The 26,289-nt window shown below is 45.8% G+C and overlaps 2 protein-coding genes across 7 annotated transcripts in view; one reads left to right on the top strand and one right to left on the bottom strand.

The window, feature by feature from the left end:
* Window positions 1–22,075, top strand: part of siah2l (seven in absentia homolog 2 (Drosophila)-like) — a 50,654-nt gene extending 28,579 nt beyond the window's left edge. The window contains exons 1-2 of one of the 2 annotated variants that reach the window (XM_042309629.1): window positions 3,696–5,349; window positions 17,534–22,075. In XM_042309629.1, the coding sequence (XP_042165563.1) occupies window positions 5,164–5,349; window positions 17,534–18,085 (738 nt within the window). In that variant the 5' untranslated portion in view covers window positions 3,696–5,163 and the 3' untranslated portion in view covers window positions 18,086–22,075. Of the gene's footprint in view, window positions 1–3,695; window positions 5,350–17,533 lie in introns of those variants that run through there. The other variant, XM_024394084.2, reaches the window with a different exon arrangement.
* Window positions 21,712–26,060, bottom strand: LOC112228618 (RNA-binding motif protein, X-linked 2-like). 5 transcript variants are annotated; one of them, XM_024394086.2, is made up of 6 exons: window positions 25,956–26,060; window positions 25,260–25,375; window positions 24,991–25,042; window positions 24,651–24,780; window positions 24,317–24,503; window positions 21,712–22,998 (listed from the first exon to the last, which is right to left on the bottom strand). In XM_024394086.2, exons 1-6 carry the CDS (start codon window positions 25,958–25,960, stop codon window positions 22,451–22,453), a joined length of 1,038 nt encoding a protein of 345 aa, XP_024249854.2. In that variant the 5' UTR covers window positions 25,961–26,060; the 3' UTR covers window positions 21,712–22,450. The 5 variants fall into 5 exon arrangements, with proteins under 5 accessions (XP_024249854.2, XP_042165559.1, XP_042165560.1 ...); XM_042309625.1 differs by having other exon boundaries at window positions 24,991–25,025; XM_042309626.1 differs by lacking the exon at window positions 24,991–25,042 and having other exon boundaries at window positions 24,651–24,779.
* Window positions 26,061–26,289: the final 229 nt, after the last annotated feature.

Here is a 26,289-nt window from a genome sequence, read left to right as displayed (position 1 = left end):
CATTGGTTTCCTTATCCTATAAGCAGCTTACGGACAAGGTATGACAGCAATGGTACCTATGTTAGCATTTCTGCGGTTCATTTCCAAATCATCTATAAGTAACATCATTGAATTACTCAATCAATTATTAGATTCTTCAGGATGATTTGGACATAAAGCATGAAAGCGCTAATGTAAGTACAGTTGACTTGGATTTGTGCCACAAATGCAAAAAAGTTAGCAGTGGACAACAAAACCAACACATGGATTTCTGTCATACCTTGTCCATAGACAGCTTACAGGGTAAGGAAACCAGTATGTCATTTTGTAATTTTGGTGAACTATTACCCCTTTAACCTGTTGCGTCGAGCCATCCCGGATCCGGGATCGTGAATACAGCCTCAAGCTCATTACCATAACGCAACGTTAACTATTCATGAAAATCGCAAATGAAATGAAATTACTATGCTAGCTCTCAAGCTTAGCCTTTTGTTAACAACACTGTCATCTCAGATTTTCAAAATATGCTTCTCAACCATTGCAAAATAAGCATTTGTGTAACAGCTAGCGCACCTAGCGTAGCATTTAGCGTTAGCATTAGCAGGCAACATTTTTACAAAAAACAGAAAATCATTCAAATAAAATCATTACCTTTGAAGAACTTAAGATGTTTTCAATGAGGAGACTCTCAGATAGATAGCAAATGCTCAGTTTTTCCTGAAAGATTATTTGTTTAGGAGAAATCGCTCCGTTTGGTGCGTCACGTTTAGCTACGAAAAAAACCTGTCTCCAGGAGTGTAATTATCCCCGCAGCTCATTAGCATAACACAACATTAACTATTCATGAAAATCGCAAATGAAATGAAATTAATATGCTAGCTCTCAAGCTTAGCCTTTTGTTAACAACACTGTCATCTCAGATTTTCAAAATATGCTTCTCAACCATTGCAAAATAAGCATTTGTGTAACAGCTAGCGCACCTAGCGTAGCATTTAGCGTTAGCATTAGCAGGCAACATTTTTACAAAAACCAGAAAATCATTCAAATAAAATCATTACCTTTGAAGAACTATAGACTCAGTTAGATAGCAAATGCTCAATTTTTCCTGAAAGATGATTTGCTTAGGAGAAATTGCTCCGTTTGGTGCTTCACGTTTGGCTACCAAAAAAAAACGAAAATTCAGTCTTCAAAACGCCGAACTTTTTTCCAAATTAACTCCATAATATCGACTGAAACATGGCAAACGTTGTTTAGGACCAATCCTCAAGGTGTTTTTCACATATCTCTTCATGATATATCGTTCGTTGAAAGCCTCCTCTCTCCTCTCAATCACTGGATGACTGGTGCAGCTTGTAGATTACGCACCAATTTACACAAAGGACACTGGGCGGACCCGTGGTAAATGTAGTCTCTTATGGCCAATCTTCCAATGATATGCCTACAAATACGTCACAATGCTGCAGACACCTTGGAGAAACGATAGGAAGGGCAGGCTCATTCCCGGCGCATTCACAGCCATATAAGGAGACAATAGAAAACAGAGCTTCGAAAATTCTGCCCATTTCCTGGTTAAAGTATCATCTTGGTTTCGCCTGTAGCATGAGTTCTGTGGCACTCACAGATAATATCTTTGCAGTTTTGGAAACCTTAGTGTTTTCTTTCCAAAGCTGCCAATTATATGCATAGTCGAGCATCTTTTCGTGACAAAATATTGCGCTTAAAACGGGCACGTTTTTTTATCCATAAATTAAAAGAGCGCCCCCTATATCCAAGAAGTTAACATTGATGTGGGGGGAGGGAGCTTTAAAAAAGAAATCCCCCGGAACAGCACCATCTAGTGTTCAGAACCTGGTAATATCAAGATGTAGGATGGGACATAAACGTAACAACTTCAATGACTAATTTCTCTGAACTGGGGAAAAACAACACCAAATTCACTGGGAATACATTACATACGATAAAGAAACAGTACTCCGAGCCGCAGCTCCAAACTACTTGTCAGACAGACATGGAGAACTGAAACTACACCGAACAAAAATATAAACGCAACAAAACTATTTCAAAGATGTTACTGAGTTACAGTTCATATAAGGAAACCAGTCAATTGAATAAATTCACGAGACCCTAATCTACAGATTTCACATGACTGGGAATAGACATATACATCTGTTGGTCACAGATACCTTTAATAAAAAGGGAAAAGCAGTCAGTATCTGGTGTGACCACCATTTGTCTCATGTAGTGCGACATATCTCCTTTGCATAGAGTTTATAAGGTTGTTGGTTGTGGACTGTTGTCCCGCTCCCCTTCAACGGCTGTGCAATGTTGCTGGACATTGGCGGGAACAAGAACACGCTGTCGTAGACGTTCATCTAGAGCATCGCAAACATGCTCAATGAGTGAAATGTCTGGTGAGTATGTAGGCCATGGAAGAACTGGGACATTTTCAGCATCCAGGATTTGTGTACAGATCCTTGTGACATGGGGCCGTGCATTATCATGCTGAAAGATGAGGTGATGGTGGTGGATGAATGGCACAACAATGGGTCTCAGGATCTCGTCATGGTATCTCTGCATTCAAATTGCCATTGCTAAAATGCAATTGTGTTCGTTGTCCGTAGCTTATGCATGCCCATACCATAAGCCCACCGCCAACATAACGTTGACATCAGCCAACCGCTCGCCCACACGGCCCCATACACGCCATCTGCCAGGTACAGTTGAAACCGGGATTAATCCGTGAAGAGCACACTTCTCCAGCGTGCCAGTAGCCATCGAAGGTGATCATTTGTCCACTGAATTCGGTTATGTAGCCAAACTGCAGTCGGGTCAACACGGTGGTGAGGATGACGAGCACACAGATTAGCTACACTGAGACAGTTTCTGACAGTTTGTGCAGAAATTCTCTGATTGTGCAAACCCACAGTTTCATCAGCGCTCCTGGTGGCTGGTCTCAGACGATCCCGCAGGTGAAGAAGCCAGATGTGGAGGTCCTGGGCAGGTGTGGTTACACGTGGTCTGCAGTTGTGGGCCGGTTGGAAGTACTGCCAAATTCTCTAAAACGACATTGGAGGAGGCTTATGATAGAGATATTAACATCCAATTCTTTGGCAACAGCTCTGGTGGACATTCCTGCAGTCAGCATGCCAATTGCATGCTCCCACGAAACACGAGACATCTGTGGCATTGTGTGACAGAACTACACATTTTAGAGTGACCTTTTATTGTCCCCAGCACAAGGTGCTCCTGTGTAATTATCATGCTGTTTAATCAGCTTCTTGATATGCACCTGTCCGGTGGATGGATTATCTTGGCAAAGGAGAAATGTGCACTAACAGAGGTGTAAACACATTTGTGCACAAAGTTTGAGAGAAATATGTTTTTTTGTGCATATGGAACATTTCTGGGATCTTATATTTCAGCTCATGAAACATGGGGCACTACATGTTGTGGTTATATTTTTGTTAAGTGTATATACTCGTTGGGGTGTGATTGGCATTTCTTTGGATTCCTCTGCCTAACTCATTGTTAGAAAAAAGTTTGGTCCAAATCGGATATTTAGGTACTATATTTATTGAATATTATATTTATCCTATACATTTATATGGCCAATTTGGGTGCAATCAATTAGCTTAATTTCTCAGAGATCAAATTATATTTGAATAAAACAATGTTTCAGGAATGCTAATCTTATCTGTTGGTGAGTGTCGAAATCCTCTTGTGCTTTTTGAAGTGGAACGACCCAAGAGAGAGACATGAAGAAAGGGCCAGATGATGGTGAGTTTTGTCTGGAGTCCCAACAGTCTGTCCTTTAGGGGAACGACCGATGCGGGAAAAAGAGGGAGAAAGAAAAACATGAGAGGATGGGCTCGGGAGATTGCTGCTCTTGGCTGTGAAACACCTCCCCACTCACAGACAGGCTCTGTCTCCCCGCCCACTCCATTCTTGTGTGTGTGTGTGCTGCAGATGTTTTTGCGTGGCGGCTGCTCTGGCTTTTCTGTCACCGCGCAGAGCTGAGAGGAGGAGGAGGAGAGAGCAGCGCAGCAGAGAGAGAGAGTGAGAGTGCGTCCGTGTGCTTGTGTGTGCTATGCAGGGATTGCTCTGTCTGGCTGCTGGTGATTTGGTAGGAGCTTTTGGTGTGTTTATGTAGACATCCACCATTCTGCTGTTGGTTGTGTGTTTAGGTCAGTAAGCCATCGAGGAGGAGCTCTCATAAGGTAGATTGCATGCTGTTTGCATTTGACTGCTGCAGGAGACCGCCAGGAAAGGAGGGAGCGGGAACAAGTGAAAGAGAGAGCTGTTACCCTCAATGTGCATTGGTCTGTTTATCTTCTCTACTGCTTGCTAGTGTTTAGCTGTGTGGCTGATGCGGCATGTGTCTATGAGTCAGGCTGAAGCCATACTGTAAGTGAGGTCACAGCGCTGTAGTGGAGGAGACAATGCTGGTAATGAATGTTCTCTCTGCGTAGGGGACGGACGGTGAGGTGTGCTGGGCTGCTGTGTTCTGAGCATCAGACTCTGAATTCCTCTACAGTGGAGGAGCTCCTGGTGGCTTTGTTTCGGTTGCCTGGCGGGACAGAAACAACGGTCTGATTCAGTGTGGTCTGTGTCAGCCAGAGGCACAATGCATGTGTGAGCTGAGCTTGGCAGGTGGCAGGATTAGTGCTAGATGTAGTGTGACTGTGGACTGGACACAGACCATTCATTCACACATACTCTCACATACAGGAGAGTTAGGGACTTATCACTCGTTCGATTTCAGTCATTACATGCAGCATTAGAGCAGTGAGTCTGTTAGGCAGGCAGGCAGCTCTCCTTACACCTCAGGCTGCCATTCCATTACAGCAGTGTGCTTTTCGGGACTGAGACTCCGATTTGCTTTTTGTAGCCAGCTGTGGAGCCCCTTGATTCTCATACCTGGCTTATGGTTGAGAGGACAGGTATTCTATCTTTGGGGTGCAGAGGGATATAGCCCCTAAGCTATTTGAGAGAGTGATTTCAGCAGGATTTTGGAAGACAGGCATTGAGATTGAGATTGGATCCGCTTGTAAAGCAAGAGCACGGCCATTGATAGGTATTGTGAGGGGTATAGTAAAGACTCAGTGGTGTGTGAAATTGGTTGAGGGATAGTGTGTGTTGGACAGAGTGTCAGACTGTGTGTGTGTGTCCATTCTCTCACGCGTAATGCTGTGCCCAGCGTCCTGCCTGCCTCTCCTAAGGGACCTGGCTCAGTGGCGCTGCCTGCTAGGGTGGCACCGCCAACACGGGGTCAGTGCAGGGGTCACTGCAGGGGCTGGGCCGGGGTCAGAGGTTGGGGTTGGGGGAATGAATCGGCCCGTCTGCCTCACCAAACCGCAACATGGGAGCAAGGTGAGTACCTTAATTTACTCAGCAATCTTTCAGACAGTTTAAACCTAGTCTTTTTACACCACACATTAGAAAGACTAGATACTGCAATAATAGTAATAATAAATCATTGATGAACCTAGTCTTTGTCTGTCCCCTCAGGGTTCTGCATTCTTTAGTGAAGTTTTGTGTGATTCTTGTCATAGGGGGCCTCGTATGGAGTGATTTGAGTGCCAACATTGTATTTGAATTCCATAATTTTGAGTTTGTATTAACTTTTTAGTATTTGTTTTATTTGTAACGCACAAATGTAATAATTTTATTGAGTGAATACTGCATTTAGTTTTAAAATCGAATATTTAAGTTAGATGTATTCTGTTTCAAAATGGTATATATTGCATTCATTGTCTATCAAGTTTACAAACAATCATTTCAAGTTCATCAATGTTTCATATATTCAACTTCTCAGATGCATTCGGATTCAGTTTTTAAATTCGGTTCTCTAAATTCAGATTCAAAACCACAGACAACATCCTGGTACTTTCATAGCCAGGGAATGTAGAGGAGAACCAATATAATGAAATACTTACTGTGGTAAACAGAAGCTTCTTGTGAAATGTTGAATTTATTTTCTAGCATTTGAACCATTTTGGCTATAAAACTATGATGATCCCATTCCTGAAAGCTAAGAGTCTCTGAAATATCTGTTCCCTCTATGATGATCCCATTCCTGAAAGCTAAGAGTCTCTGAAATATCTGTTCCCTCTATGATGATCCCATTCCTGAAAGCTAAGAGTCTCTGAAATATCTGTTCCCTCTATGATGATCACATTCCTGAAAGCTAAGAGTCTCTGAAATATCTGTTCCCTCTATGATGATCCCATTCCTGAAAGCTAAGAGTCTCTGAAATATCTGTTCCCTCTATGATGATCACATGCCGCATTGGAAGGGAGTAACACAAAATAAAAACAATTTGGCCCACATAAGAATACTGTTGACAGTTTAGCCCTTCTAAGGATAGCCTTTCCTCTGCCAATGTAATCCTGCTCTTGTGACCTACTGGGTTCGAACTGGGTCTCCTGCCTGTCACAAGACTGTGTTAGCCCACTTAGCCCATAGCTTCCGGAACTAATCCCTAACACAATTCTACAGCAAGGTTACTCATCAAAAGAGATTTTACCCCCTTTGACCTCATACTCAGATATCATGGCACAAATATAACTGACTGGGTTCGAAATCAGGCTTACTGTACAACAACAGCACTTTATTTTGCAAACAGAAGCAGAATGATCTGTAGACCCCATTTAATGAGAGGGCAACAGAGGTGGTTTGGGGATCCATGCATGTGATGAACAACCTTGCCTGAGACCTAAAAACGTGTTAGTTTGACTGATTGGGTTCTAACCCAGGTCTCCTGTGCTTCAGACAATTCAAGTTTTCAGGTCTCCGACAAGTTACTTATCACAAGCATGGTCACCAAAGCTGCTGCTACATGGTCACGTGTGTTTTCGAGGCAGAAGTCCTGCGGTTGAGTCTCAATATGCGATGAATCAGGGTAAAGCAGTACTTGCTAAGCAGACAGTGTGATGTCCTTTACAATGGTACCCCTGGACTCAGATGTACAGTTGCGCTGGTTCAAACCACAGGGTTTTCTGTAGAGCGAGTTTAGGTGGTGAATGTAGCATATGGGAATCTGTGAAACTCATTAATCAGCCTGAAGTATTGTCCCTTGCACAATAGTAAAAGGCCTTTTTCAATAGCACGGTGGGTTATAACTATGGTTGGGTGGTATCTAGATTTTCATATTGTCATACTGTCCTCTCATACCGGGCTATACGGTATTACCAGCTTAGTACACAAGGGGGTGCCCAAAAACACAAAGAAAAGTCTAGAATTCTATTGCCCAGAATGCTGACAGAGTGAGCACAAGTAATGTCAAATTTCAATGGAGGCTGCTAGCTCAATATGATAACGAGCGCAAACGAAAATAAAGAAATTGCTGAGACAGGCAATCCAGCTCATAAAGTTACACATATATAGTTACGAGCTACCAAATGTCATTTTTGGTGAGTTTAGACATTTACAAGCAAACGTGAATGAGAGACCTGTATCTGTGTGAAGTCTGGAGTTGCTAGGCTAGGGCCTGCCTGCTCTGCTCGGAGAAGAGGGGAGAGGTGAAAAAACACAAGGAAATCAAGATGGTGGCAGCTGTACAAATAACGAATCCAAAGGGCTTTGACTTCTGAAACACGGCAGAAAGCTAACACAAATGATGCCCCATTTGAGTCTCGGTATGAGCTGAATCACATGCAACACACACCCCAGCCACGAGCTGTTCACTCCCTTACCATCGGAGCATGTGGTCTGATACCAACAAACTCAGAGACAGTTTCTGTCTACAAGCCGTCAGACTGCTGAACACTTGAACTGGACTGACAATCTGCACTGAGACTCCACACCTTAGCACACATCCACTCACTCACACCCACACAGATATACACCGGGTATACAAAACATTAAGAAGAACTGCTCTTTCCATGACATAGACTTACCAGATGAAAGCTATGAACCCTTATTGATGTCACTTATTGAAGTGGATTTAACCAGTGTAGATGAAGAGGAGGAGACAGGTTAAAGAAGGATTTTTAAGCCTTGAGACATGTATTGTGTATGTGTGCCATTCAGAGGGTGAATGGGCAAGACAAAATATCAAAGTGCCTTTGAACGGGGTATGGTAGTAGGTACCAGGCACAGTTGTTTGTGGCCAGAACTGCAATGCTGCTGGGTTGTTCGCGCTCATCAGTTTCCCGTGTGTATCAAGAATGTTCCACCACCCAAAGGATATCCAGCCAACTTGACACAACTGTGGGATGCATTGGAGTTAACATGGGCCATCATCCCTGTGGAACACTTCAACACCTTGAGTCCATGCCCTGATGAATTGAGGTTGTTCTGAGCCATTTACTTTGTTCTTATTTGTTGTTGCATTGTCGAGAAGGAACCTACAAGAAAGCATTTCATTGGACGGTGTATACCATGTGTATCCGGTACATACCACTAATACAACTTAAACATGAATCAGGGGAAGTGGTACTGATTAAGCAAGCAGCGTGTTGTCCTTTACATGAACTTCCTGAACTTATCCCTATAGGCTGTAGGTAAGTGGACTAACACAGCTTTGTGACATTCTGGTTCGAACCCAGTCAGTCACGAGCAAGATGAAATGGGGAGTGAAAAGGCTGTTCTCAGAAGAGGTATGACAGGGCTATTCAACTATATTCTTATGGAGGCCAAAGGGTTCTCCTCTCATGGCATCAAGAGAATGTTGCTATATCTCTCATTTTGAGAAATGCTATTGCAGCCAGGGAAAGAGTGTGCGAGAGGGAAAAACAAGTGCATGAGAACAAGAGGGAATGGATCGTTACTGGTGTTCTAGCTGAGACATTTGATGCCTCTAACTCAATTACTGGACTCTCACTGCTGGCTAATCTCATCCCAAACTTTTAGCCAGATTGCTATTGATCCTAGTGTGGGCAGAGGAATGGAGAGGTGTAAGGCTGTGTACTGGGGCTGGGTTTGGGGGGGAGGGAATGATTGAGAGGATGCAGAGGGCCCTCGGTGACCCATTCCCTGGCCGAGAGGGTAACGTAATACCCGTGGCCTGGCAGCTGGATGGTTTTTCGGGACACATGAGCCTCTGGGTACTCTGTTCAGCCTGAGGTCACTGCCTGTTACTGGAACTAGAGGAAGAGAAGAGGAGAGGACCACATCTGCTCTTTTTCTCACTCACTTTTTATTCCTCACCCGCTTCTCGCTTTTCCTCAGCTGTTCATTACGGTTTTTATTTTTGCCCTCTCTGTTTTACTCCCTGTCTCCCACTGCATCCTCTTACTGTCTCACCTCTCTGTTTTACTCCCTGTCTCCCACTGCATCCTCTTACTGTCTCACCTCTCTGTTTTACTCCCTGTCTCCCACTGCATCCTCTTACTGTCTCACCTCTCTGTTTTACTCCCTGTCTCCCACTGCATCCTCTTACTGTCTCACCTCTCTGTTTTACTCCCTGTCTCCCACTGCATCCTCTTACTGTCTCACCTCTCTGTTTTACTCCCTGTCTCCCACTGCATCCTCTTACTGTCTCTCACCTCTCTGTTTTACTCCCTGTCTCCCACTGCATCCTCTTACTGTCTCTCACCTCTCTGTTTTACTCCCTGTCTCCCACTGCATCCTCTTACTGTCTCACCTCTCTGTTTTACTCCCTGTCTCCCACTGCATCCTCTTACTGTCTCTCACCTCTGTTTTACTCCCTGTCTCCCACTGCATCCTCTTACTGTCTCTCACCTCTCTGTTTTACTCCCTGTCTCCCACTGCATCCTCTTACTGTCTCTCACCTCTGTTTTACTCCCTGTCTCCCACTGCATCCTCTTACTGTCTCTCACCTCTGTTTTACTCGCTGTCTCCCACTGCATCCTCTTACTGTCTCTCACCTCTGTTTTACTCCCTGTCTCCCACTGCATCCTCTTACTGTCTCTCACCTCTGTTTTACTCCCTGTCTCCCACTGCATCCTCTTACTGTCTCTCACCTCTCTGTTTTACTCCCTGTCTCCCACTCCTGCATCCTCTTACTGTCTCTCACCTCTCTGTTTTACTCCCTGTCTCCCACTGCATCCTCTTACTGTCTCACCTCTCTGTTTTACTCCTGTCTCCCACTGCATCCTCTTACTGTCTCACCTCTCTGTTTTACCCCTGTCTCCCACTGCATCCTCTTACTGTCTCACCTCTCTGTTTTACTCCCTGTCTCCCACTGCATCCTCTTACTCTCTCACCTCTCTGTTTTACTCCCTGTCTCCCACTGCATCCTCTTACTGTCTCACCTCTGTTTTACTCCCTGTCTCCCACTGCATCCTCTTACTGTCTCTCACCTCTCTGTTTTACTCCCTGTCTCCCACTGCATCCTCTTACTGTCTCACCTCTCTGTTTTACTCCCTGTCTCCCACTGCATCCTCTTACTGTCTCACCTCTCTGTTTTACTCCCTGTCTCCCACTGCATCCTCTTACTGTCTCACCTCTCTGTTTTACTCCCTGTCTCCCACTGCATCCTCTTACTGTCTCTCACCTCTGTTTTTCTCTCCACCCCTCTCTCTTTTTACATCCTCCTCACACTTCTCTCTCTGCCACATCTCTCCTTTTTTTGCTTACTCAATACATCTTTTCTCATCTCCCTTTTGTCCATTATTTTCCATCTCTCTCCTGGTACATTCGAGAGAGACTCAGGGTTTGTGTCCTGAGTGTGGAGTCGGTTAAGTCCCCTCAGCACTAACTTTACCATCACTCCTCCTCAGGGCTCTGTCTCAGGGGATCCACACAAACAAATCGCCTTCATTGCAGTATCCATATAACCGTATCCCCTCTCATTTTCTCCATTCTGCTATGGCAACATCAATATGAAAGAAGTAGCCTAGTTGTGTTTTTTAATTTGTAAAGCACAATGACTAAAATGGCACTGAAGCACACTACTCCAAGGCTGTTATCCCAGACTCTGTCTAATTGACTGACCTGTAAAGTCTCATCAGGTTAGAGACCCATTAACAGAGGTAGCCTGTAGTCTCAGGACCAGGTGGTCTCTCAGCCAAATTTTATAACCAATGTTGGTTACAAAATTATTGCATCTGAGCTTCTAGAGTGTGTGGCTCTCCTTTTTTATTTTTTAAGAGCAGCCATTTAGCAGGCTGATGAGTCTGCAGTCTCATGGCCTTTTCTGCTGCAACACAACAAAAGGCCTGATGGAACAAATCCTGGAGGGAGGGCAAGACGGTATCTCTACCTCAGAAGGAGAGCTTCCAAAGTGCCTCAGCCAGTCGATACCAACCCAGCCAGGGGGCCCTTTTTGGCTTAGAGTAGAATAGTCAGTTAGCCAGTGTGAGTGTAGCCTCTCTCTCTTCAGGCACAGCAGTGAGGAAATTGTCCTGGCAAACGGTGTCTGAGAAGCTGTTAAATAATTTACTGTAGCGATCTACTTTTAACTGTGAGAACAGGCCTGAATGTTCCACTCCTGCACTGCCAGTGAGGTAGTTTGTGTACTTTGCATTGGTCCTCTCTCTGGAGGAGGTAGTGGTGGGAGAGAAGCTGTGCCTCTCAGCTGAAAGGAGGTGGTTGGTTGTTTAGCAGGGTTTGACTGCTTCTGCAGGAGGTTGTCAGAAAATGGATTATCTAGGTGGAGTTCATGCAAGGCCCACAAAGTTAATGGTCACACATCTGAGTACTTTATTTGATCATTTACCCAAATGTGAGATGGTTACATGTGTTACTTTCCTTTACTTGTCTAGTTAAATAAAAACCACTGACCAGCTTGATTTTGTCAGTAAAACATCATGCCAAAAGCCGTAAAAAAAACAACACCATCAGTAACGAAGCTGACAGAATTTCAGAGCAGGGTGATACGGTTTAGAGCATATGTGTTGATTGGAGGTGAAACAACACAACTCCTCCCCAGAAGCTCCCCTCACTGGCCAAGCTCATTGCAGATGATGTGCAACTTAAATGTGGAAGTTGTTCAATAATTCAGCAGCCAGTGGCTGGGCTGGTCTGTGTGCCTCTCCACAAGCCTGGCCTGTCTCCTTCTGGCAGGAACCCAGCCCCATCTCTCTAGACCTAGCCTCAGACGTATCACCCCAGCCCCATCTCTCTAGACCTAGCCTCAGACGTATCACCCCAGCCCCATCTCTCTAGACCTAGCCTCAGACGTATCACCCCAGCCCCATCTCTCTAGACCTAGCCTCAGACGTATCACCCCAGCCCCATCTCTCTAGACCTAGCCTCAGCCGTATCACCCCAGCCCCATCTCTCTAGACCTAGCCTCAGCCGTATCACCCCAGCCCCATCTCTCTAGACCTAGCCTCAGCCGTATCACCCCAGCCCCATCTCTCTAGACCTAGCCTCAGCCGTATCACCCCAGCCCCATCTCTCTAGACCTAGCCTCAGCCGTATCACCCCAGCCCCATCTCTCTAGACCTAGCCTCAGCCGTATCACCCCAGCCCCATCTCTCTAGACCTAGCCTCAGCCGTATCACCCCAGCCCCATCTCTCTAGACCTAGCCTCAGCCGTATCACCCCAGCCCCATCTCTCTAGACCTAGCCTCAGCCGTATCACCCCAGCCCCATCTCTCTAGACCTAGCCTCAGCCGTATCACCCCAGCCCCATCTCTCTAGACCTAGCCTCAGCCGTATCACCCCAGCCCCATCTCTCTAGACCTAGCCTCAGCCGTATCACCCCAGCCCCATCTCTCTAGACCTAGCCTCAGCCGTATCACCCCAGCCCCATCTCTCTAGACCTAGCCTCAGCCGTATCACCCCAGCCCCATCTCTCTAGACCTAGCCTCAGCCGTATCACCCCAGCCCCATCTCTCTAGACCTAGCCTCAGCCCCATCTCTCTAGACCTAGCCTCACCCCAGCCCCATCTCTCTAGACCTAGCCTCACCCACCCCAGCCCCATCTCTCTAGACCTAGCCTCACCCCAGCCCCATCTCTCTAGACCTAGCCTCACCCCAGCCCCATCTCTCTAGACCTAGCCTCACCCCAGCCCCATCTCTCTAGACCTAGCCTCACCCCAGCCCCATGCAGCCCCATCTCTCTAGACCTAGCCTCACCCCAGCCCCATGCAGCCCCATCTCTCTAGACCTAGCCTCACCCCAGCCCCATCTCTCTAGACCTAGCCTCACCCCAGCCCCATCTCTCTAGACCTAGCCTCACCCCAGCCCCATCTCTCTAGACCTAGCCTCACCCCAGCCCCATGCAGCCCCATCTCTCTAGACCTAGCCTCACCCCAGCCCCATCTCTCTAGACCTAGCCTCACCCCAGCCCCATCTCTCTAGACCTAGCCTCACCCCAGCCCCATCTCTCTAGACCTAGCCTCACCCCAGCCCCATGCAGCCCCATCCCAAGCCAGCCAGTACCAGAAAGAGAATGCTTTACTTAAGATTTTAACAGGCCTGCAGAGCCCAGGCCCAGGCTAGATTAAACATTTTAATTCAAATAAGAGCGAATGAGCGAGGCGAGGAAGAAAAGAGCATTTACCGCCACGGGGCAAGTTTGCAAGCTTTTGTGAGTGTCAGAGGATTAGCCAACAACCCAGTTGGTTTTTCACTCCTTGGTTTAGAGAGCTAAATAGATTGTTTTGTAAATGTGTGTTTACTCTGCATGTCTGCGTCATTGACATAGTGTAGAGAAGTGTGGTTGACATGTGCTGTGCTGGTGTTATTACTCCCTTGAGTCTCTGTAGCAGTGATTGAAACCCCTGAGGCTCTGTAGCAGTGATTGAAACCCCTGAGGCTCTGTAGCAATGATTGAAACCCCTGAGGCTCTGTAGCAGTGATTGAAACCCCTGAGGCTCTGTAGCAGTGATTGAAACCCCTGAGGCTCTGTAGCAGTGATTGAAACCCCTGAGGCTCTGTAACAGTGATTGAAACCCCTGAGGCTCTGTAGCAGTGATTGAAACCCCTGAGGCTCTGTAACAGTGATTGAAACCCCTGAGGCTCTGTAGCAGTGATTGAAACCCCTGAGGCTCTGTAGCAGTGATTGAAACCCCTGAGACTCTGTAGCAGTGATTGAAACCCCTGAGGCTCTGTAGCAGTGATTGAAACCCCTGAGGCTCTGTAACAGTGATTGAAACCCCTGAGACTCTGTAGCAGTGATTGAAACCCTGAGACTCTGTAGCAGTGATTGAAACCCCTGAGGCTCTGTAGCAGTGATTGAAACCCCTGAGGCTCTGTAACAGTGATTGAAACCCCTGAGGCTCTGTAACAGTGATTGAAACCCCTGAGGCTCTGTAGCAGTGATTGAAACCCCTGAGACTCTGTAACAGTGATTGAAACCCCTGAGGCTCTGTAGCAGTGATTGAAACCCCTGAGGCTCTGTAGCACACCATAGAGAGAGGCTGGGCTATTCCTTTGTACACAGACACACACACACAGGGAGGGGGGTAGATAGAGGTGGGACACAGTGTACAATCACTGTTATTGTGTTGACGGGCGAAGATTTGAACAATGGGTTTGATCCAAATGGAACGGTGACATGCTGCATTCCGTGAGGTGTGATCTGAGTGGTTTAGTGTATGTTGTTCATTTTTGGTGGCGCTGAGGAGATTTGTGGAAATGTTGATGGACAAGGGATTTCAATTCAATTAGCCTAAATTACATTAATTGGTGACATGGGGCACACTACCAGAGGTCCTTATTTACCCCCGCCCCCACACACACACACACACACACGGAGTAGAGGAGGGGGGTGAGCTTTATCACCAAAGACCTGCCGACTGGATTACGGCACAAAATCCTGTCAATCAGTCATTAATAACGGTGGATAAGAGGATCAGCTTCCCTGAGGGACTCTGCCAAGGAAACTGACTGACCTCTACACATCTGACCTCACAGACAAATATTTGGGCTGATAGATGGAGAGACAAGGGATACAGAGGAATTTGCGTGACTGGATGCATTTGAAAACCCAAATGAAGTGACATTAAACTTACATTTTTTGTTGTTGTTATTAATTGGGACACTGATTACACAGGGGAATCAGTATTTGATTCTAACCCACATTTTTTAGCAGTTGTGTCTCTCTCTCCCCTGAGGGTTCTCTGACCCAGCTGCTCTTTTCATAGTGCGTGGTTAAAGTCGGTCATGCCGTTATTCAGCCAATCGGTCCAGTGGGTCCTAACATAGCCATTGATTTGTGGGAAGCCTCCAACCTGCCACACAGATTAATATTTTATATTATAAATATTGAAACTTACCCCCTGGGGCAGTTTTACTGGAGCAGAAACACAAGCACCTCTCACCATGTCACCCCACCTCCTCCTCCTCCCTCGCTTCTCATCTTTCCACCCTCCCATCCTTTCAACCCCAGGGCTTCAGATGAAAGTGAGCTAGAGGACACAGCACATAAGCCCTGTTGGAATGCTTAGAAAAAGGTGTCCTTTGTTCTTACCTTGCTTTGAGTAATGACTGATCTAACGGAACTGAGTGGGTGATGGATCGATTGCCACATTTGCTTCAATTTCTTCCATGTTGCTTCAATGAGGTCAGATCAGTGATCAACATGAGGATCTCCGGAAAGTAGAACGTGAAGGAAGGAAGGTGTGTTCAAATAGATGTCTTATTTGATGGACAATTCAAATTGTCCATCATAGACCGTATGGTCCTATCTGTTTCTGGCTAGGTCCCATATTGACCATAGAAGGTTGTGTTGTTATCCCAGGTTGTCTCCTGTTCCGGAAGGGGTCTGGGTGTCCTTCAGGTTGTGACTTCAGCGCTAGTTCCTCAGAACCCCTCTCCCTGCAGCCTTATCCAGGCCAATCAGCCAAATCCTTGCTGATGACACCACGGTTGTAGGCCTTATAACCAATAACGACAAGTCAGCCTATAGGGAGGAGGTAAGTGAACTGGCATTGTGGTGCCAGGACAACAACCTCTCCCTCAACATCAGCAAAACAAAGGAGTTTATTGTTGACTTCAGGAAGCAGAGGAGGGAATACTCCGATCCACATCAACGGGACTGCAGTAGAGCGAGTCAGCATTTTTAAGTTCCTCGGCATCCACATCACAGATGATGTGAGATGGACCAACAATACCACCACTCTTGTCAAGGGGGCACAACAGCACCTCTACTTCATAAGGCGCCTGAAGAAATTTGGCATGCCACACCGGGTTCTCTCCAAATACTACCACTGCACCATCAAGAGCATCCTGACGAGTTGCAGTACATCACTGGAGCTGTGTTCCCACCCATCCAGGGCATCTACTTGAAACGGTGCCTGCAGCATCATGAAGGACCCCCACACACTCCAGCCACAAGCTGTTTTTTTTAAATGTATTTTTTTTTTTATTGACCCTTAATTTAAGCAGGCAAGTCTGTTAACAAATTCTTATTTTGAAATGACGACCTACCCCTAACCACATTGGGCCAATTGTGCGCCGCCCTATGGGACTCCGGATCACGGATCACGGCCGGTTGTGCTCCAGCCTGGGATCAAACCAGGGTCTGTAGTGACACCTCTAGAACTGAGATGCAGTGCCTTAGACTGCTGCGCCACACTTTCTCTCTCTCACACACACCACAACTGCTGCTACCAGACATTTTATTCCCCCTTCCCTGAAATGTGTAAATATTGGTCTATAAATTCTGTCTTCCTGTATTCTACTGATGCTGAAATGTTTAATCCATTCTATTGAGCCATTTACTTTATATTCGTATTCTTCTCTTTTCTTATTTCTTATTGTTGTTGCATTGTCCAGTAGGAGCCTACAGGTAAGCATTTCATTGGACAGAGTATGCTATACCACGTGTATCCTGTACATACAACAAATACAACTTGGAATCCCCCCCCTTCATGCACTTTTCATTAGATAATCCACTTATTGCTCCAACCCTTCAATACTGCCCCAGCACTCCCAGCACGGACCAGCTACTTACATATCCTCCCATATTGTAGTCTGTCGTCTCCGGCTACACTCGATCTTTACTGGTATGTCTCCGTCTTACAGGCAAGATTGTCTGTTGATGGTTCAATATGTACATCTTTTTCAAAACAGCCTTGCTAACAACGTCATGTATCTCAATCTCCCCTTCGACAAGCAGTTTAATGGCCTGGTATTGCTTTGTTTTCATACAAAATAACCATCCAATCTTCTAAGGTTCTTCCTCAACATCTCCATGGATGTGTTGGGAAGCTGTTGTAATGCCAGAGGGTTTATATCTAGTAAGGTGCTTAGCTAGTACTCTTATCTACTTCTCTTCATACCCTTCATGTGCCCTGCCACTCTCACCCCCTCCCTCCTCTATTTCTTTGTTCCCTCTCTCTTGCACTCTTTCCCTGCCTCACTCTCTATCCTCCCACACATTCTTCAATCTCTCAATTGGTCCCTCTTTCTTTACTTCCTCCTTTGCCTTCTCTGTTTTTCCTACCACCTGTCTGCAATATCTTTCTTTCCTTCATTCCCTCTCTCTTTCCCATCTCTCCTTTTATAACCACCTCCTCTCTCTCCTTACCCATTCTGTCTCTTCCCCCGCATTGTTCCTCCTCTCCCATTCTGTCTCCCATCTCTTGGGTCATTCAACACCACTCCACTTCGAGTAGGTTCTCAATATACATAGGAAAACTAAATTGTAAGCAATTCTCTCTTTCTCTTTATCTCGCCCTCCCTCTATCTCCAGTATGCGTCAGCCGGATGCCTGCTGTCCCTCCACCACAGTGAGAAGCCTGATCACGAGGAGGTGTGTGAATTCCGTCCCTACACCTGCCCGTGCCCCGGGGCCTCCTGCAAGTGGCAGGGCTCCCTGGAGGCCGTCATGCCCCACCTGATGCACGCCCACAAGTCCATCACCACCCTGCAGGGAGAGGACATCGTCTTCCTGGCCACAGACATCAACCTGCCGGGGGCTGTGGACTGGGTCATGATGCAGTCCTGCTTCGGACACCACTTCATGCTGGTCCTGGAGAAGCAAGAGAAGTACGAGGGCCACCAGCAGTTCTTTGCTGTGGTGCTGCTCATCGGAACGAGGAAGCAGGCCGAGAACTTCGCCTACCGCCTGGAGCTCAACGGGAACCGGCGGCGCCTCACCTGGGAGGCCACGCCCCGCTCCATCCACGACGGCGTGGCGGCCGCCATCATGAACAGCGACTGTCTGGTGTTTGACACGTCCATCGCTCACCTGTTCGCCGACAACGGCAACCTGGGGATCAACGTTACCATCTCCATGTGCTGAGCGGCTCTGATGTGGAAACACAGACCCACAGGCTTCTCTCGTTCTCAGACTTACACATGCGGTGGGCAGAAACCGGTGCACAGTGACTGACTGCTGTGCTGTACCTGCCTCCTGTGTGATGCAGTAGACTGTGTGTGAGAGGATAGGTGGATATGGAGAGGATGTGTGTGTTTTGCTGCTTGAGGCTCGTTGGCTCCCCATAATGCTTGAATGGAGACTGGGCTGTAGAGTAGTTTCAGGGTTAGGGTGTTTGCCTGTCCTCTCATAGTGCTTGAATGGAGACTGGGCTGTAGAGTAGTTTCATTGTGTGTGCTGGAGACAGTGTACAGTAACCTACATGAGGTGGGCTTTTGATGACTGATGCTCTATCCGCCCCCAGGACCCCTCCTCAACCGCTCCCACCCCACTCACCCCTACCTCCTCGTCTGCCCAGCCAACCAGTGCCAGGCAAGAAGGACGGTCAGTCAATTGGCTGCCACACAGCGGTATTCAGAGAACCTCCACTTCATCCGTGAATAGCCCCTACAGATGCCGCTTCCTAATCCTCACAGCGAAATACGTTTCAGTAAGTTGGTCAGTGGACCAATCAGGCCTCAGACGCATATGGGCAGAGTCGGGACCTGAGAGTGACCAATGTGCTACCTCGGTCTGGGTTAGTGTGAGCTAAGCTGGGGTTGTTCATGTCCTCCTAAAGGACTGCACTGACTACTAACCAACTCCTTACTTTTCAGAACCGCAAAACTCAACCGTTTTCATAATTAGGCTGTCAATTATAACCCCAACCCTGGTGTGTATAATACATATTGGTGATAGGTCCTGATCTGATTGGAAGTAAAAGACTGCATGTATGTCCGCCATGTAGAATAAAGACACTGATCGGGTGTTTTGGCTGTAAGCTCTCGTCATAATGCATCATAAAGGTTGCATAATGCCATCGTAAGCATGGTATCAAACCGGTCATAAGCACTTTTTGGTGAAACCCCAGGGCCTAGTTATTCACATGGATTCTGTATTACAATACAAACAACAAAGGCACATTACATCTCCAAAGTCACACGCTCTGTTGCATAAAACGCTGATAGATTGAAGGTTAGTCCCTTTCTTTGGTAAGGTCAGTTGTCATACACCTGTTTTTCATTCATGAAATTGTCATGTCATATTTAAGATGGCATTATGTTTGTTTTGACACAGAAATCATATTTGTAGTGTGCGAGCCAGTACCACTACGACTACAGGAGACGGTACCACTACTGTTATGATTGTGCGTTTTTGTTTCTCTGCAGCCACTCCTCACCAACAGAGATGAGCAGCATGGCGGAGGCATGCGTTTTCTTATTTGTTCCTCTGTATGTCTCGTGAAACCGTTTGTTCTGCAGAACCTGGTTTATCTTCGGTTCTTCCACTCTCTGATTGACATACTGTAATATGGGGGTAGTTTTGACTCTTCCCCTCTGGTCAGTCAACCCACCACAGCCTTACTTTTGTACGTAACCTAACTAGCACTCCCAAGTTGGGAAGGTGTCTGTGAGGATGAAGTTAGACTCACTCAGACCCACCCTCAGTGTCTTCAACGGACTCTCAGTTTTTGTGGACTTTGGGGCAAAGTCCCATGGCATTGTGGGTAGAAATGGGAATTCCATAGTACTCCAGCCATGTACCTCGCCTTCACCCGGCGTCATAGTAACCAAGCAACCAAAAACCCACCTTTTCATAAAGTACCTCTGATGACATTGATCACAGACATGTCTGTAACCCAACAGAGTCCCCTCCTGCTCCCAGAGACACTGCAGTATACCCCAAATCACCCTCTGCCGATCAGCTCTGCCCCGTCTTATAAGTATTTGTAATATGTAAATGTTGGATGACCATATATTTTCTAAAAGCTGATAGGAGGAGATTCTGTGTTCAGTTGTGTTGATCTGAGATGTGTTTGTATCCACGGTTACTCAAACTGTTGTACATAGGTTTTGAGGTTATTTTCAGAGCTGTTGTAACTACCTGCTATCCTATTTTATTCTAGTGGTCAGTGTCCCTGCCAACACACTCTCCTTTGGGCAGGACAGCTCTGCAATTGCTATGGCTGATCTGTAATATCAACAAAAAATGCATACTGTGACGCTCACCTTTTTGTAACATGGGCTTGAAGCCTTTAATGCTGCATCAGTTATCATGAGCCAGAGAGAACTGCGTGGATTTCATTCATTAATTGTTTATGGGGCAATGTGAGATCAAATCAATGAAAACTAAGAGTCAGTGTCCACAAAATTAGATTTCATGGTGCATTTGTTTCCACTGAAAACATCTTTAGGTCCAGATTTCTGCAGTTATGTTTTGGGGCGGCAGGTAGCCTAGTGGTTAGAGCGTTGGGCACTCAAATCCCCGAGCTGACGACGTAAAAAAAAAAAAATCTGTCGTTCTGCCCATGACAGAGGCAGTTAACACACTGTTCCCCGGTAGGCCGTCATTGTAAATAAGAATTTGTTCTTAACTGACTTGCCTAGTTAAACTAAATAAAAATTCTGGGCCCCTGTCCATCCACGAAAACAAAAATGGTCCCGTGGCTGAATGTAGTTGATGATTCCTGACCTTGGCTGTCATTATGTAGGCTATAAAAACATGTCTAACTATAACTCTTCATCTGCTTAAGTGTTTTGTTCCGTATGATGTGTCAGAACATTGAACAGAAACACATTCCCATCCAGCTGTACATGTACCTCGGGAAATACAACCCATGTCTTGTACATACACATGACGTCATAGACATCTTTTGTACAGCCAGACCCAATACTTATTTTCTCCCAAGTTTAGCCGAATCCTATCCTGGGATGTTTCTATAACAGCTGTATGGGTGCAATTTCTTCACTTAATTTCAATTGGGTCCCTAACAAGTATTTTCTTTGGGACACACACACACACACACACACACACACGTTTTCCTCTCCTGTCCATCCCAGCCTGGCCTCTGTTAATCTGGGGCCCGGGTGAAGGCAGCGGTTGACCTCTGACCTGTCTGACAAGTGAAGCTCAGACCCAGAAGTCATTGAAAAAACGTTGAATACATCACATCACCTAGGTAACTAACATAGTATAGCATTGACGATCTATCCATGCAGCCAGACAACGGGGCGACCAAACTCCCAGTTATTCGAGTGTGGCTTGTCTGCCTGGCCCCCACTGGAAGAGGATAAGGGTTAACTTCTAAGGACAAAATGGTGGCTTGTCTGCCTGGCCCCCCACTGGAAGAGGATAAGGGTTAACTTCTAAGGACAAAATGGTGGCTTGTCTGCCTGGCCCCCCACTGGAAGAGGATAAGGGTTAACTTCTAAGGACAAAATGGTGGCTTGTCTGCCTGGCCCCCCACTGGAAGAAGATAAGGGTTAACTTCTAAGGACAAAATGGAGGCTCGTCCTCTAATATCTCTATACCCCAGTTGGGTTTTTTCATTGGAGCCCCGGTGTGATGAGATTAATAGAACTGATGACATTTACGGTGTTTCACATGCCAACTATCGACAGGTTCCTTCACACACTTAACCTCTTAGTGGAATTAAAACATTTCCTTAATGGCAGGATGTGCTTTACCTCTTTTTCCCTTTTATGTTTTGACAAAATGTTAATTTATTCTTGATATATATATATATATATATATATGCTTTGTTCTGTCTTAGATGATTAACTATGTTGTGTTTTAAACATCATTCAGCGATACAGATGAATTGCAGTTAAAATCCTGTTGAGCAGGTATGAGCTAGTGATCATGTAAATACGATCTTTCTTTGGTCTGAATTATTCCTTTTTTTCCCAAAGTATCTTGTTTGCCTTTGGTTCTTCACTGAATTACAAATTGTGTAATGTTTTGGACAGTCTCTTTTCACCCAAAATCACCTATTTTTGGAGCCAAGAGGAAGCTCCTATCTTGCGTTATCCATATTACTATGTGTCTCTGTATCACTTGAAATCCAATTTAAAAAATAAAATGTTATTTATAAGGCTTGTTAGAAACAAAATCTCTTTGTAAAAAAAAAAAAAAAAACTTATTTTTGTTTACAACAGTAAATCATTGTCTGATTAAGCATTGTACAGCCGTTTGAGTGTACAATTTCATTTGAAATCCAGTTCCGATTGAACTTTGCTGCTGTTGTGGAAACAGGCCATGTTCTCATGACTCAAGTCATCATCCACTGTTTGGCTCAGTCTCCACATAACAGAGAATATGGAATCAACAGGCTTGATAAGACAAATACTAACAATAAAACAACCAATCATATTAGTTCCATGGTCCCAGTTCCTGCTGACTTTCTATAGTGAAGGAAAGAATAAGATTTCACTCAGTCCAGTTGTCTTGACTACAATCAAGGTACTAATGTTACTTTCTCCTTTGGTCTCTCTCCCGACTGTGTTCTTTGTGCTTACTTGACCTGTCTTTTTCTCTCTCTCTGTTCCTGTCTTTCTCCCTGTCCCAGTCCCTCGCTCTGTTCCTCTCATTGTCCATCTCTCTTTCTCCCTCCCTAGTTCTGTCTCTCTCTCTATCCCTGTCTTGGTTTTCTCTCTCCTTCCTGCCTGTCCTCTTGCTCTCCAACTGCAGTCCTCCATCTTTCCTCTTCTCATCCTCCCTGGGCCTCTCTCTCTCTCCTTCCCTCTCCCCATGGCGATTTCGGAACCCTCTGTCCACCTGCCTGTGTGTGTTCTGTGGCTCTGCCCCAGGCCCTGGTCTCTCTTCCCTGGCCCCCAGCCACTCCTCTGGCGCCCCCCGCTGGCTGTACTTGTCATAGCCCAGGTCCTCCTCCTCTTGCTTCACCCTCACTGCCAGGGCAGGCCTAGGGGGAGACACAGAGTGAGTCTGGGCTAGCCTCTCCCTCTGCTTCCTATCCTCCTTCAGAGACTTCTCCTTTTTCTTCTTTTTCTCTTTCTTGTCTGGGTTGGAGATTAAAGAAAAGATGGAGGGTCAGGTAAGAGGATATGAACATGACACACACTGACATCCAAGTTATCCTCCACTACTCGGGTGTCCTTGCCTTGCAATTATACTGAACAAAACTATAAACGCAACATGTATTTTCCATATACACTAAAAGCATCTCTCTCTCCTGTTAGTGAGCATTTCTCCTTTGCCAAGATAATCCATCCACCTGACAGGTGTTGCATATCAAGAAGCTGATTAAACAGCATGATCATTAAAAAGGTGCATCTTGTGCTGGGCACAATAAAAGGCCACTAAAATGTGCAGTTTTGTCTCAACACAATGCTACAGATGTCTCAAGTTGAGTCAGCATGCAATCAGCATGCAATTGGCATGCTGACTGCAGGAATGTCCAGCTGAGCTGTTGCCAGAACTAAATGTTCACTTCTCTACCATAAGCCACCTCCAACATAATTTTAGAGAATTTGGCAGTGCTTCCAACCAGCCTCACAACCGCAGACCACGTGTAACCACGCCAGCCCAGGACCTCCACATCCAGCCTGAGACGAGCTACCCAGACAGCTGATGAAACTGTGGTTTTGCACAACTGAAGAATTACTCCACAAACGGTCAAACAGTCTCAAGGAAGATCATCTGCGTGCTTGTCATCCTCACCAGGGTCTTGATCTGACTGCAGTTCTGTGTCGTAACCCACTTCAGTGGGCAAATGCTCACCTTCGATGGTCACTGGCACGCTGGAGGAGTGTGCTCTTCACGGATGAATTCCGGTTTCAACTGTGCTGGGCAGATGGCAGACCACCTGTATGGCGTTGTGTGGGTAAGCGGTTTGCTGATGTCAACATTGTGAACAGAGTGCCCCATGGTGGAGATGGGGTTATGGTGTGGGCAGGCATAAGCTGAGGACAATGAACACAATTGGATTTTATCGATGGCAATTTTAATGCAGAGATACCATGACGAGATCCTGAGGCTCACTGTCGTGTCATTCATCCGCCACTAGATACTGACTGGTTTTCTGATCCCGCCCCTACCTTTCTTAAAAAGGTATCTGTGACCAATAGATGCATATCTGTATTCCCAGTTATGTGAAATCTGTAGATTAGGGCCTAATGAATTTATTTCAATCGACTGATTTCCTTATATGAACTATAACTCAGTAAAATCTTTGAAATTGTTGCATGTTGCGTTCATATTTTTGTTCAGTGTTCATTCTACTTTGACGAAGGTTCTTGCATTTCAAATCCCCAGTCTAATGAGGCTGACACAAGCAGCAGACCTGGACCATCTGGACCTCCATTAGTCTCGTCTCACCTTTCTTGGGCTTCTTCGCGGGTACGGCGTACTGCTCCTCTTCTTCGGACTCGGAGGATGAAGGGTCAGGTAGTTTGGGGGCACAGCCCTCCTCCCTCAGGCGCTTGGTGATATCATCCATGTCCTCATTGTCTTTGGGAGGGCGGTAGTTCAGCACATGGTCCACTCGGATGGTCCGCCCCTTTATCTAGATACCGACAGAGAGCGAGAGAGACACAGACCACAACACAATGAGTCATTTACATCTTTTGCATCGTCTAACCTTCATTTATGCACGTCTACTGGTTTAGTCTTGTTCTCTCCTTCTCAGCTGTGAGTGATTGCCATTCTTTACCTTGATCCCATTTAAGTTATCCACAGCCAGGATGGTGCTCCTCTGGTCCTCGTAGCAGATGAAGCAGAAGCCTTTGGATTTACCCGTCTTCTTATCACGCACTAGGTTGATGTTGGCCATCTCTCCATACCTGCAGATAGACATGAAGCAGGAACACACCTAATCTAATGCAAAGAACACTTCATTTATTCAGAATGGGGAAGGTTAAGAGGGAATAGGGGAAGATAAGCATGGAAAGACAGGTAATTGTATAGACAAAAACAGACAGACAATGAAGAAAGGGGAGAGAAAGGACAGTGAGTGGAGAGATTGGAGGAAGGGGTGTATGTATGGGACTCACTGAGAGAAGACACAGACGATGTCACCTTCCGTCAGCTCATATGGAAACCCACCCGCAGGTTAAAACAGAAGCACTGAAGTTAGAAACAGGCTTATAACTGCAGGTGAGATGGCCTAGAGAGCAAGCCACTGACTGAATAAAATTTTTTAAAAACACTACTTTGATGCCACCAACTGGTCAGCTGACAGTACACCTTAAACATGGCTGTAATAGCAGGGTTCGGATCAATCCTATTCAATCGCAGGGGTGTCTTTGACAGAGCCTCTTACCGATGAAAATCCAGGCGCTATCCTTATACTCAGAGTGCCATGACACATTTTCCTTCACCCCCAATGAGGCCTCTCTCTCATTCAGCTCATTGATCAGTTTCACCTTGGTCAGGGGACTGCAGGACACAGAGAGATGGAGAAGGACGAAAGGATAGAGTTTAACTTGCAATATAATGCAGAATATTCTCTCTGCTGATCCTGTCTTTGCTTTTTTCTTAACCCCCCATGGGGTCGTCTCATGAGGAACTACAGACCATAATATATTTAAGTAATAAGGCACGAGGGAGTGTGGTATATGGCCAATATACCACAGCTAAGAGCTGTTCTTGCGGAGTATACCACAACCCCAAGAGGAGCCTTACTGCGATTATAAACGGGTTACCAACGTAATTAGAGCAGTAAAAATACATGTTTTGCCATACCCGTGGTATAAGGTCTGATACACCACGGCTGTCAGCCAATCAGCATCCAGGGCTCGAACCACCCAGTTATATATAGTAGTGTGTATTCATTTAACGTCAACATTATAACCTAGCTAGCAAGCTAACGTTAGCCATGTTGACTGATGTTGCAGTACACGTTAGCTGGCTAGCTAGACCTCTTCACATGATCACCCCATTACACCTCAGTGGGTAACTAGATAATCATTACAGCCGATACAAAATGTAAAACACATAATCGGTCACTTATACTCACTTCATTATGAAGTTATCATGAACGCAAACACGATGCTAACTTTAAAATGGAGCCCCCCCTGACCAACATCAGTTTCCGGCGCGTCATACTACGTACATGGGTTTGTGGGAGGTGTAGTTCAAAGGCATGCTCCCTTGTTCTCAGTATTGAACAACTTTTATTATAAAAATCGTACAAACAAGTCCCACAGAACAACTGCATTTCAATATTCAATTCCAGTGGTATTTTGTGATTAAGCAAATAACTTTTATTATCTATTTTCTATATGAAATCTACTTTTATAGCACCATCATTCCTCATATCACAAAGTGTAATTTTATTGGCTAGTTGTAAA

Source organism: Oncorhynchus tshawytscha, linkage group LG30 (assembly GCF_018296145.1).
Source record: "Oncorhynchus tshawytscha isolate Ot180627B linkage group LG30, Otsh_v2.0, whole genome shotgun sequence".
Taxonomy (NCBI): domain Eukaryota; kingdom Metazoa; phylum Chordata; class Actinopteri; order Salmoniformes; family Salmonidae; genus Oncorhynchus; species Oncorhynchus tshawytscha.
Note: the sequence above shows the minus strand (reverse complement) of the source record. Positions and strands in the feature narration are given on the sequence as shown.